Genomic DNA, 13,976 nt, shown 5'->3' on the forward strand with positions numbered 1-13,976 from the left:
GTTTGACCTCATTTCCGCTCCCGTCACTTCGTCTCCAACAGCTCGATCAACTCGCCTTAGCTTTCTCTTGGCTTGCAAGGTATGAGGGGCCTGCTGAGTCGACTGTGGTAGAGTGTTCCAGAGTGAACTTGCCTCACGCACTTGCTTTAGTAGCCTGCATTGATCCAGTCAGATTCTTCTTCGAACGCTCACCGTCGCCCGTCTGTGTGGCACCCTCGGCATGCGGGTCCATGATCCCAGCGTGAACGGCTGTCACCCGTCGGAAGGCCGACGCAGTGTAACAGAACTGCCAACGCTATATTCCGGTTGCTCCACGTAAGCCACCTGGTTTCTGTCACGTCCGTGGTTCGTGCAAGGCTTGACCATGATCAGAACGAAGCAGCATGTCGTCGGTTTCGGCGCCTTGAGCACAATCGCTGAATTAACATTATCATACTGATATACCTCTACTTGCCTTTAGCTTTTTATAATTTAGCTTCCGGTGCTTTTTGATGCCGCGCCAGTTCTGTGCTGAGACAGCCTACTGTCGTCGCTTGCTGACCAATTGAGAAAGTGGCTTCTTGATGAATTCCACAGCCTTGCCAAGACCTCCAAAGAGCGTACCCATGCCAAAACTCCAGCCCTTGACACGGACACTCCAGATGAAGAAGAAGACGCTATAGAATCGTTAGAAAATGCCAAAAAAAAATTTGTTCCAGCCTGCTTGTGGACTTACAGGAACCAATTCGTGAAGACGAAGACCAGGAAAATTCCAAAGTCTCGCCACTTCTCAGATGCCTGGATGTTCAAGGTTGCCAAGTACTGATTTCCGACGCTGTACGGGCACATCATGCAATTTGTGCTGTCATCAGGATTCAGCAGATAGCCTCCACTGCTCGTAGCAAAATCGCCAGCGTAGCTCTGGCACGTTTGATCCGGAGGCACATTGAAGTGAGCAGTTTCGCTCTCTGCGCACCGGACCGGAACGTTGTTGAGGGTCGCTGCGAGCACTCCTCCGATCCAATAGGTCGACGGATTGACGTAATACATCCAATACCTCCAGAATACCGGGAGCATGGAATACGGTCGAACGACTCCGTTGAAGAGGGAGAACATGACGAAGAAGAATGGCAAAACGTTGGAGATGACCGTGAAGGACGGTGCGAAAGCACAGATCCACTGACCCCAGCTTGCTTGGAACAAGAAGAAAAGCATGGTCATCAGGAAGACATAGCCTGCGACGGAGCTCTCCGTTGGCAGTCCACTTGGCCAGTACCAGAGCACCCAGTATACAACAGCACCAATGATTGCTGGCGGGATCTCAGCGACGGTCTGTGCGAAGCAGAAAGCCTGCCATCCGTAGATACGAGACGGGTATTCGCGAGCTTGCCAGAGTGCCATGTTGGTGAAAAATTTCGGCACGACGGTATTAACAACAGTCGGAGGTATGGTCAGGATGATGAAGCTCGTAAACATGCGGTTCTGCATGTCCTGGATGGTGTAGCCGAGCTGCCAGAACGTGAAGCCATTGAAGATGCCGACGACGACCGAGACGAAGAGTTTGCCGTAGATGTAGCTTGGATCGCGCCAGTATTGTTTGAAGGTCCTCTGGAGCAGCTCAGTGCATTGAAGCCACACAGAGGCCGCAAATTCTGTCTCCTGTTCCTTGCGCTTTGCCTCTGGCTGTGTCTTGCTTCGCGTCAATTTCAAGCCTTCAATCTCCTGCACCACATCCTTGGCTTGTTGAGATTTCCGCCACTCCTCGTTCCAGTTGATGCGCTTGCCCTCGGAATTCTTGTGAGGCTTAGCGGCAGTCTCCAGAATGAATTCGGCGACGTTCTTGTCAGCTGGGCAGTCGACACCGCGGTCACTGAAGTACTGGATGACAGCCTTACCATTCTCTCCGACAGGCCCGAAGTAAAAAGTATTGCCGCCGGGGTTCAAGGCAAGAATCATGTCGAACTGCTGAATGAGCACGCTGGAAGGCTGGTGGATGGTGCAGACAATGGCCTGGCCAGCATCGGCGAGCTTCTTCAGGAAGCGCACGATAGAGTATGCGCTCTGCGAGTCGAGGCCCGATGTTGGCTCATCCAAGAACAACAATAGCGAGGGTTTGGCAGCGAGCTCAACGCCGATGGTCAATCTCTTACGTTGTTCAACTCCCAAGCTCATGATCACTGCATCTTGCAGATCATTGAGCTCAAGAAGATCAATGATGCGGTCCACGTATTCCAGCTTCTCTTTGCGAGGGGTGCTTGCGTCTTGTCGGAGGATGGCCGAGAACTCGAGCGCCTCGCGAATTGTCGCAGTTCCGTCGTGGATATCACTTTGGAGACAAAATCCAGTGTTCCGCTGGAACTCAGGGCCCAGAGGTCGACCATCGACGAACATCTCGCCTTTGACGACACCCATAGTTTGACGTTGCGCCAATGTATTGAGAAGGGTGGTCTTGCCTGCACCAGACGCACCCATCAACGCCACCATGACTCCAGGCTTTGCGTATCCATCAACATGGTTCAGAAGCTTGCGCTCGCCGCCGAGATATGGGACCGTGTATTCGACATCTCGCCAAGTAAAGATGCTATCGCTCTTCGACAGCTGATCCAAGGCCTCGTTCTCCTTCTCTTCATCTCCAGAATCCCCCATACCAGTCTCCTTCTGGGTGGAACTGCCCGAGTCCTCGGCGATTCCTGCTTTCTCTTCATCAGCAGGCGATGCTTCCTTTACAACCTGCTTGGCACGCTTTGTCTTCTTGAACACAATCGCTCCACCGCCACTTGCCGAGAAGTCGAAAAGCTCAGTGGCCAAAGCAGTGACGAGGATGTAGAGCGCCGTGAAGGCAATGACAACGCCAAAGTTACGCCACAGATTACTTCTCGAATAGTTGTATTGAGTCTGCAGGTAAGTAGCGCCAGATACCGATGTAGCGCCGACCTGTGCACCTGCAATGGCACATCCTTGATAAGCTGGGTCGATTCCAGGTCCTTGTGGAACGAGCTGCTCTGGGGCGCATTCCATAGTACGTCCAGCGAATTCGTTGGTAAGGACTCCCTCGAAGGAGTAAGCGAGAGGGTTAATCCAATAAATCCAGCCAAACCAGATGTATTTAGACAGGAGCTGGGTCTTTGGAATCACGTAGCCAGTGTAGATGATCAACAGATTCAGTCCGATGCCAGAAAAGCGAACGGCAGTGTCTATCTCTGGTGAAAGCGAGGCGAACATGCGGTAGAGAGCGGTAAGAAGTATCGTGGTGAGGTAGACAAACAGCAGGTAGATGAAGAACCTGCCGGCTGTCACCGTGAGATTTGTCATGAAGTACATGATAATGCCGAATATGAAGACCTGAGCCAGAATTACCGGGAAGTCTGCCACCACACGCGCAATGCCGACAGCACTGGGGCGGTAAAAAGCGTAGTCTTTGTGGCGAGCCACCACAGCTCTGCCACTGATTGCCTTCATCAGCTCGGTCAGCTGAAGCCAACCTAGGAACAGGATCGAGAAAAAGAGAGCACCGCCGCGAGAGAATGCACCCTCGGTATTCGATGGCTGACCATAGAAGAGAGAACCAACGATCAGTCCGTTTGAGATGATGATAAATATCTTGGTCCAGAGAGTCGTTGTGTCTCCGAAGAGAAGCCAGAATTCGCGCTTGGTACAGGCCAAAACCTGTCTTGGAAAGGAGACCGTGTAGGGTGACTTCTTCGGCACACGCTTGGATTTGCCTTCCTGCACGGCCCTTTCGAAGCGTTGTGCATCTCGATAGTTTGATTCCTCCAAGTACTTTTCATACTCGGACACATCTTCGAGCACCTTCTGATAGGCGTCTGACTCCTTGAAGGCCCGTTCCAGGTCTGCAGAGGTCTTGGGTGCCTTATCCTCGAAACCAGGACGGAAGCGACGTTCGACCGGATCAGTAACGGCTGTCAAGAAGTCTGCCGTTGTTTGTCTCTCTGGACATTGGAAGCCGAGATCGACGAAATATTGCTTGGCCTCATTCGCCGGGCCCATGTAGATCTGTCGACCTTGATCAATCACCAGCACTTTATCCATCGTTTCGTATATGCCTTCACCGGCCTGGTAAAGGGTGACCAGTGTGGTGCGGTTGCTGACGTCCGTCATGATTCGAAGTGATCGGGCATAGTCCAAAGCTGTCGAGGCATCAAGACCACGGGTAGAGTTATCCCAGGCAATGACAGTGCTCTTACTGGCCAGGGTTTCGGCGATGGAGACACGCTTGCGTTCACCACCCGAGACACCACGAGTGTACTCGTCTCCAACGAGAGTGTACTTGGTGTGAGAAATTCCAAACATTTTGAGCAGCGCGTTGGCGATGATGGGAATCTCCTCTCTGGCCTTTTTCTTGGTCTTGTTCATCAAAGCGAAGGTGAACGTTTGCCACACGTTCAACGAAGCAAAATGCACATCGTCCTCCTGATTGTAGTTCACCTCGCCGCGATACATCTTCTTTTGCTTGTCTGCTGTGATGCCACCGTACGAGACTTCTCCGGTGACTTCGGCAAAGGAATCGCGATTGTTGGAGACCACTTTGAGAAATGTACTGCATCCAGCTCCTGGACGTCCGAGCACCAGAAGCATTTCTCCGTCACGTACACATCCGGTGAAGTTGCTAAGCAGTGTCCGTGTCTCGGCAGATCGTCTTCTGAGCGCTGGAACGAATCGACATATGACGCCCCAGAGATCTGGGCCGAAAGTGCCAATGATGGCGTCTGGCAAAGTCTTGACAAATGACGTTGTCGAGCCGGTACCTTTGACAGTTAAGTGCTTGAAAATGACGCCGACTTTCTTCAGAGGCTCGCCATCGCCACGTCTCTCGAACTTGCCCTCTCTCATGAATTGCTCGAGTTCGAACTCTTCTTCTTCTTCGTCTTCTTCATGTTCATCGGAAGGGCCTGCCTCAAGATGCTCTGGCTCAGTGATCTGAGTAGACACTCGCCTCTCACTTGCGGCTCCGGCATCAGAAACAGTAGATGCAGTTTCGGTACGTCGGCTATCAGGTCGGTTCATTCTCCGACTTCGTTGGCTATTGTGAGTGGTTGTTGGGCGAAGCGAATGCTGTGTATCTCTAGACCGGGCTCGTTCGAGAGTAGTGAGGTCCTTTCTAAGGTTGTCGTAATCGAGCCTGGCTTGGTCTGGATGGAAGCCTCCAACATCAGTCTCTCCCCATGTTCCTGAGTGGCCGCGAGATTGAGAGCTCTCTTCAAGCTCCTCTGTTGGATGCAGAGGTGGATGCATTCGGTCTGCATGTGGCTGGCCATGGCCGACTGTGTGCCTGGTCCAAGTCAGAATGCACGATGCTCGACTCATTGCCGTAGTGTGCAGGATGGAATTCGAAAGTCGGGCTGGGGAGATGTGAGCATATGTTGCGAGGACTTACCATTGGTTCGCCGGGGCATTCGAATCAGATCTGGCAAGGCGGCGCTCGTCGACAGAGGATCCCCACATGTTGGCCACCACGAGGCAGAAGTAGACGTAGCTTCCGGGCCTGCAGGAGCTCGTTGTCGTTGCCCAATGTGGCGGATGTAGGTGTAGAAGAGGGATGGTCAGTAGTTGCGATGCGACTGAGACGTACAGCGAGGGTGGAAAAAGAAATCAGGCAATCCAAGGAAGCTTGGACGAGGCGAGGCGGCATCACGATTCGGCCCCATCAGCCATCAGGGAGCTCGAAGAGTGTCGCGTTGAGTGCTGTGGCTTTGTAATGCGAGCAGAGAGATTCAACGTCATTGCATGGCGGGCGTGTGCTAGCAGAATAAGGTCCGGAGTTTGGCGATGTTTAAAACCTAAAGTCGCCCGGAATCTCCATGGGTCTTGCGAGCGCCTTCCTACAGAGTGGTCAGTGGTCATTCCTGACAATTTTCTTCTTATCTCCTTTGCGGGTATGCACGTCTTGCCTCCGCCTCCGACCACCGACAGACCACCCCTTCCTCGCTTTCGCACCACCCTTGCCGTGCTTCTTGCACCTCCCTGTCACCGCCTTCTTCACATATCAGCCCAAATCACTATGATTGATGATGACGAATTAAGAATACCTTGATGCATGAGCTGCATGAGCCTCCTGGTGTGGAGTTCACAAAAGTCACCACTTCTCAACGCTGAACAACTACTGCACGATCACAAAATTCTTATGACTCAGCTTGTGCGAACGATAGATCACCGGCCAGGCACGACAAACCCTGCATTCCGACATCGAGACGCATGCCGGAATTCGCTTAACAAGAAACGAGAACCGGGATGATGGTTCAAAGATTTTCAGCATGGCTTGGCAAGCTTGGAAATCCTCACGGACGAAGCCCAACTCGTCCGCGTACCTTGTACCATTTAACCACCTGCAGAGTCAGCAAAGCCCACGTGCGCCGCTGCAATGTTCTTCTGCCTGGCTGAGAACGAAATCCAGTGGTCGGCATACCACCTCGCGTCTTCTCCGATATCGCTGCAGTGCTACAATACACCGCTCCCATCAGTTCAGAGGCTTGGGCATGTCTGATGAGTCTCCTCGCAGCAGCCCCAGAGCGATATTGACTGCGTACACACCGCTGGTCTCCTGAGTCTCCTCAGTGGAAGCTCCAATGTGCGGCGTCATCACCACGCGCGGATGCGAAAGCAGTGTCTCCCCATAATGCCTCCATGTCGGAGGCTCATGGAGCATCGCATCCAAGCCTGCGCCAAACAGCTTGCCCGAGTTCAAAGCATCCAGCAATGCCGATTCATCAACAATTCCACCCCTGGCGCAATTCAGAAGAATCGCTCCACGCTTCACCTTCGCCAAAGCGGAGGCCGAGATCAAATTCTCCGTCGACGAGGTTAACGGGACGTGCAAAGTGATCACATCCGATGACTCCAAGACTTCATCCAGCTGCGACACGCGCTGGAAAGAGGCTGCGGGCATATCGTTCGACCACGCGCCTTCCTCGGCGTAGGGATCGAACGCAACCACCGAACCACCCGTACAGCCAATCCACTTCCTGGCCACCTCGACACCAATGTTGCCCATTCCAACGATTCCAATGGTCTTCTTGAACAAACTCTTGCCTAAAGTAAGGCTACGCACCACTTCCTCGCCGCTTCGAATTTTCCGATCCACCTCCGCAACCCTTCGAGCAATACAGAATGCGAGACTTAATGTAAGCTCCGCCACAGCCTCGCTATTCAACCCGGGAGTATTGTACACCTTGATTCCCTTGGCTGTGCAATCCTCCAGCGAGATGTTGTCCACACCAACGCCTTGTTTGACGATGTACTTGAGCTGCGGCCCAGCTTTCTCTACACTCGCCGCATCGATTCTTGTCTCGCTTCGTACTAACACTGCAGTTGCGTCTCTGGGCCATTCGCTCTTCGCCGGGTCGTTGGGAAGAACCAGTCTAATGTCTTGGTGCCTCTTCAATTCGGCAAGAGCGCTTGAATGATAGGGATCTATCACGTAGACTGCCGGTGGCTCCTGAATGCTTTCCATAATTTCCTGATCGCTGTGATGAGTGCTTGAGAGTCGGGAGTTTTTCTTGCTGCAGCTGAATATCAGACGCTGGCAACAGAAACAGAAAGGCGAATACATATATCAACCAGGAGGTAATCCTTCATGCCGGCATCGCAGCTCCTCGGAATTTCTCGGTGGCGCAGAGCCGATGGGTGAGGCACTTTTCTCATGGCGTTTGAGACTGCAATCCTACTGATGATGGACAAAAAGATAAGCATATCGCTTCCGTGGATGGAAATGTTGCTAATCAGACGCTTGAAACTTTCCAGGACTTGAGGTTTACATACCACAGCTAGGTACCTCCAGATACCGCACAGTGCGTTTGGACCAAAGTTTGAAAGCTTCAGTCTGTGACAATGTTAGAACATGAACAGGAGGCAATTTTAAGATGACGCGACATCAGCATCAATAGTGACCGAGCAGTGGGCATGCATTCAGGTTTGAGTCTGTGACGATCAGATCGAGGACGAATTTTTGTGATGCCAAGCCAAAAGTCTCACAGACCAGCTTCTTCTCTCTTCTCCCTGCACGAATTCGGTCATCGAAGCGAAGTCGTGACTTGCAGAGTGTCATACCAAGCCAATTCCTTGTTGAGTGTTGAGTTGAGTCCCTGCCTCGGCGTCGTTCTCACATATCCTGGACAGTCACTCCATGCCTTTCGGTTTACCTGCAAAGGCAGGTTTTGCTATCAATACTGGCCAAGTCGATGTGTGTTGTGAGCATACAAAACGCAGTCCTTGAGGCGAAGCATTATCGGACCTGAACCAGCTTGGCGACTGGATTCGGAAGCTATTGTGTTTTGGATCGCATTCACTCTGCGGAACCTGGCATGATACTAGCAAGCAGGTACATGTATTGTGAGCAATGCTATTCCGCCGCGTACATGACTGCTGCCATGCTTCATGTAATTTTCAGGTATTTCGCGAAAGTGGTGGTAGAGATTGTGCTACGACAAACGTGGTCAAGGACGTGGCCAGGAGAGGTGCATCTCAATCCATGCTGTCTCAAGCGGCATCACGAAAGATGACGTGCTACACAAGTTGTGTCGGCTTTGGCTAGCATGCGCAATGGTACAGTACAAACACCACCAGCAGACGCAAGAATGGTCGACCTGAGCACCTTGCTAAGCACTTCTGTATGTGTTTCGCCCGCATCGGGGCCCACGGAAATAGATAGTGTTGGTTGCCGTAGATCTCTGCACGTAGTGTCGTGCTGCAAGCGGTGTGAGTAAACGCCAAACTCTAAACGATTGCGGTGGCCGAGTGTTCCAGTCGTGACAGTACCAGGCTCGGAAAGACAGGCTGATGTGAGACGACCTTCTGTTAATGTCAAAGACCGAAGAGGAGATCCTCGTGCGGCCAGAGATGTGTCGGATTGGGGGTCTACATCGCGATTCGCTGCTGAACTTCAGGCTTCAACCATGGAGCATCGAGATGGCGAATGCGTCGAGACGTTTGGTTAGTTATGGTTATCGAATAGTTCGAGTGCCTGTTTTTGCATAGGCCAGGAAATGGAGCCCATGGTTCTGATCATGCATGCGAGCAGCGTTGTCGTCCATGATCATGCAGTGATCGTCACGGCACTGTTTGCGTGATACAGTAGTATGTACCTCGAAGATGCTGGATGGATGGCAAAACGACTTGATGTAAACTGTGATGTATTCAGAAGAGGGCTAATCTACAGAAAGCCCAAAGATGAAGTGTGCACAGTTGCAGCCTCAGGCATCATGCACGTGATAGCCTATACACACACTCTTTAAGTCACCCCCTTATCGCGTGCATACAGCCAAACAAACAAACTAGTAAAGCAAACAAAGGGGTATTAGGTATAGAAACAACTAGACTACTTTTAGGCTATTATAACAAAGCAATTAAACAAATACAATGTCTTCTATCTATTTAGTACTTAGTAGCAGGCTAAGCGGCGCTCTTAATAGCAGCCTTATAATCTACTAAGTTTAACTACTAAACAAAGCGACTATACTTAAGCTTATTAAGTAGCTTAGTAAAACTATTAGCGATTTGATCGTATATACTAATCTAAGTAACAACGATAGTGCTATTAGCGATCTTCTCGCGGATGTAGTAGACCCTAGCATCTATATGCTTAGTACGGCTATTAACGCTAGTCGACTAGGTAATAGTAATAGCGGACTAATTGTTCTCGTATAGCGTAATAGGCTTAATAGTGCCCTTATAACTAATCTCTTATAGCAACCGAGCTAAAGCAACGGCTTCCTTAGCGCTAGTTGTTAACTAAACATACTTAGCTTCTATAGACGACAGAGTAACTAAGGTCTAGCGGCCTAACTTGTATAGTAGCGGTCTACTAGCGAGTGTAAAGTAGAAGCCTCCTATAGAGCGACGAGTAACCGGATTATCTACCTAGGAAGCGTTACAATATCTAGCAAAGTTGAGCTTATCGCTCTATATGCCTCGGAAACACAGACTACGGCTTAGAGTGCTAACTAGGTACTTAATAAGCTAGAGAAGTGCGGCATAGTATTCCTTAGTCGGGTTAGAAATGTATCGTAATAATAGGCCTATAGTATAGCAAGTATTAGGTCGGGTAATTATTGCTAGCTATAGTGCTTTACTAACACCTTCCTAATACTAAGTCTTAAAGGCAGCGCTAGCAGTGTAGCCCTTAGGTGCACGCTAAATCGATGTCTTAACGTATCGAGGTGCTATTAGTATAGCCGGTGCTATACGGCCCTATATGCTATACTTCTTACTAAGTCGGTTTAGATAGGCGTCCTGCACTATATAGATAGTGCGGTCCTTGCGGTTGCGAATGATACGCATGCCGAGATAATAGTAAAGATTACTAAGTTCCCGCATATTAAAGCGATCCTTTAGCAACTAAGCTACTGCTTAGAGAGCGGCTATTAAATAAGCAATAATAATTATATTATCTACGTAGATAACGATAACTGAGCCACTAATAGTGTGTTTGAACACACACATATCGCTTATAATAGGGATAAAGTTTAGGCTCTTTAGAAACTTCCGGAGCTCTTTATACTATAGCATTAGTAACTGCTTTAGACTATAAAGTGCTTTTAGCAGTAGACACACTATGCCCTTGCCTCTACTACGGTCTTCAAAGCCGTGTAGCTGCTTAACGTAGATCTTATACTTGTTACTAATAAGTGCGTTTAAGAAGGCAGTTAGGATATTATATTGTTAAGCCTCTAGGTTATAGTAAGCAATTATAGCAAACAGGACACGCAGTGTGCTTAGCTTAGCTACTGCAGCATAGGTCTCGTTATAGTCCTGTCCTTTAACTTAAGTGAAGCTACGGACAACCTAACGAGCCTTAAACCGGCTAATATCGCTATTAGCGTCGCGCTTAATAGTAAACACCTATCGGCTACGGACAACCTTGCGACCTTTAGGCACTTCTAGCCGAGAAACGTATACCTACGTATAGTTGTCTATTAACGACTTATACTTAGCCTTATAGGCCTCCTTCTATTGTAGCTAGTGTTGTGATTCCTTAGCAGCCTTAAAGCTCTTTAGAATTAGAATAGTGTCCTTAGGCTTATTAGGCTGTTTAGTAATATAGCAGGAAGCTATAAAGCCCTTTATATAGGCTATCGGCATATTAGCTATTATACGTCGAGTCGACCGCTTAATACTATAATTAGCTAGATAGCTATGTAATAGGTTACGAGCTAACTTGTTGCTACGGGTTGCACGGGTAGAACGAGCGCCTATCGTATTAGGTCGCTCAAACTCTAGCAACTAGCTAGGCTTACCCTTCTTCGCATTTAGATTAAAGGGCGGAGCTTGATCTTCCTTAGCTAATTAGAAGCTATCTTTATTACTCGAAGCTAGTAGTTAAACGTCTAGAAGGTCGTCCTCGATTAGTAACAGATTAGCGACCTTATCGGCCATTTCCTATATAGGTCCTTGTTTAGGCTATTCTTCTTGCTAAGCTAGAAGCCGCTAGACTATACTAGCAGCCTCGGCAGGCGACGGAGCCTCGTTGCTTATAGAATTAAACAAAGCCGGCATAATAGACTTAAGGGTAATAAACTCGTTCTTAGAAGGGTTATTAGGATTAGTATACAGATCTATCCTATTTAGAAGTAGAAGGTTACTATCTAACTTAATAAACTAAACATCCTTAGAAGCGATAACCTTGTATTAATTAGGCAGGTAGATTATATACTTTCTAGAGTCTACAGAGCCCTTAGCATAGCTAACTAGCTTGCTAATAAGACCTCTACTATCTATCTTCTTTCTACGAGCGATACTGTAATCGTATGCAATAGTAGTATAGCTATAGGCTCGAAGGTGCTAAAGGCGTAGCTGCTTTCGAGACTAATTAAGCTCCCTAGCTACAATAGTATAGAGGCTAAGACCTTCTAGGATTCTAGGTATAATATTAAGGACCTATATAGCGGAGGCAACAGTATATAGCTATAGAGACTTTAGAAGGTTAGCCTATAGCATTATCTTTCTCGCAGTCGTATATACGATGTAATTGCTAACCTTAGCAAGGCTATTCTAAGTTGATAAATAAGGTGCAGTAACTTGTAGTACAATGCCCTCGTCTCGAGCCTAATTTAACAGCTAATTTCCGCCGTATTTACTCCCTCCGTCGAGGCGGTAGATTAGGATTAAGTAACTAGTCTATATACGGATATATACACGATAGTCCTTAATAGCTACTGCAGCCCCTAACTTAAGCGTGCTAGTATATTCGTGTCGATAGCCTAACTTAGCGCATATAAACAGCGTAAAATAGCGCTCCTATAACAGACTAGGATTAGTAATAGTAACTACATTAATACAGACAATGTAATAGATCGTAGATAGTCGTACGCGCGGCAGCCGATTGTATTCCTTATATAATATAGCTATGCGATAGGCAATGCAGTTTCGGAAGTTGTTCTTGTCGCTAGTCTTATTATTAGCGATAACAATCTAACCCTTAGCTTCTATTCGTAATAGCTTGCGGTAATAAATATAGCTATATCGTAGATGCTACTCTTCTATCGTACCTATTAGCACCCCCTTCTTTAACAGAAGCGCAACAACCTAGCTATCCGGACTAGAGGTTAGTATATGCAAATAGGGGAGACTATTCTTGCGGTATGTCTAAGCAATGGTAACTTCCGAGCCGTTAACAACAGTAAACAGCTGTTACGAAGCTAGGAGGGAAGGGATACCTAGGCGGCTGCCACTAGCCGCCTTATAGGTATACTTCCTCCGTAGCTAGATAGATATAACATAAATCAATACACTTTAAAACCACGTTTCGAACTATAACAAAATAGTAGCTTCGCTGCAAGCACTAGCGTAAGAAAAACGCACTAACCGTCACTAAACGGACTATCCGAACTACGGTTTACTATCCCCCTCCTCCTTCTAAGGTAAAAGGTCCTCCGTACCTAGGAGGAATCCTAACGACCTACTCTAACGCCATTTTCCGCACTATCGACGAAAGTAGCAGTTAGACTATACTAAGCGAAAGAGTTGAGAAATTACTAGCGATAAGTCGACGCGGCTATAGGCGATAGACTAAGTATACCGCCGTCGCCGGCACCCCGCCGCCTTTACTTTTCTATTGTTTATACCCTCATTTATAGAAGGCAGGTCCGCCCGATACTAGGTTAGCGGGGACCGCAATTTAGGAAGGTTTAGAACAACTAAACGGCGACTACTACGTGCGCTACTGCGCTTAACATTCTAATTACGCTCGTACTTAACACTCGAGCACCGAAGCCGCGTAGCCCTTAACTAGCCTAACTAACGGCCTGTTGTTCTAAGTCTATAGCACCGAAGAACTAAGGGGAACCTTCCGTTAAGTTATAGCCTACCGCCTAGGAAGATTGCACTCTTCCCGAATTAGCTAAGGACAGATACTACCTTATCTATACGGCTTTTACCCTCCTAGCTTTTTCTAAGCTAAGATAGTGCCTAGCAAAACTTCTAGAGGGAGACCTGAAATTCCGCGTTATCGCTATAACCGAGTAGCTAGAGGATCCTAAAGAAGCGGACTCTCCTCGTAGATTAAGATCTATATTAAGGGAGAACGCTAAGTCTACCGATAGGGACACTACGCCTAAGCCTCCTACTCGCTCTAAAATTATTAGCAACTAGGTTAACAACAACTCTCTATCTCATTCCGCGGTATAACAGGTCGACCGTTTAATAGCTTACTAGCTAAAGAGCAAGCATTTCGCCTAGTAGAAGACCGAGAACTTTAGGTCTACCGCTAAAGAGCCTCTAGAGAACGAATATCGTCTTCGTCGTAGGAAAACTTAGATACCTCTAAAGCTAGAGAAGCAAGCGGTTCAACCTTTAGTAGAAGACGATATAGGAGCGGCCCCTAAGCCGGATAGACGTAAGGTTCCCTTTACAATCAATCCGCCTAAGGGCGACGCCTTTAAGAACTTCGGCTCTTTTCGTAAAGAGCCCCCGCTAGCGCTACGAGAAAGCTCCCTTATCTCCGTATCTACTACTTTACCTCTTAGCTCTCTCGCCGACTTAGATCC

The 13,976-nt window shown here is 48.5% G+C and overlaps 2 protein-coding genes across 2 annotated transcripts; both read right to left on the reverse strand.

The window, feature by feature from the left end:
* Positions 1 to 405: 405 nt before the first annotated feature.
* Atr1 (ABC transporter, PDR-type) lies at positions 406 to 5,442 on the reverse strand (the record flags this gene model as incomplete). Its single annotated transcript, XM_007928459.1, has 4 exons — positions 406 to 656; positions 716 to 4,946; positions 5,013 to 5,269; positions 5,375 to 5,442. 4 exons carry the CDS (start codon positions 5,440 to 5,442, stop codon positions 521 to 523), a joined length of 4,692 nt encoding a protein of 1,563 aa, XP_007926650.1. The 3' UTR covers positions 406 to 520.
* Positions 5,443 to 5,927: 485 nt separating this feature from the next.
* On the reverse strand, positions 5,928 to 7,499 carry MYCFIDRAFT_211338 (uncharacterized protein). The gene has a single exon (XM_007928460.1). The coding sequence runs from the start codon at positions 7,445 to 7,447 to the stop codon at positions 6,455 to 6,457; it is 993 nt and encodes a 330-aa protein (XP_007926651.1). The 5' UTR covers positions 7,448 to 7,499; the 3' UTR covers positions 5,928 to 6,454.
* Positions 7,500 to 13,976: the final 6,477 nt, after the last annotated feature.

The sequence above is a fragment of the Pseudocercospora fijiensis genome, assembly GCF_000340215.1.
Source record: "Pseudocercospora fijiensis CIRAD86 unplaced genomic scaffold MYCFIscaffold_4, whole genome shotgun sequence".
Taxonomy (NCBI): Eukaryota; Fungi; Ascomycota; class Dothideomycetes; order Mycosphaerellales; family Mycosphaerellaceae; genus Pseudocercospora; species Pseudocercospora fijiensis.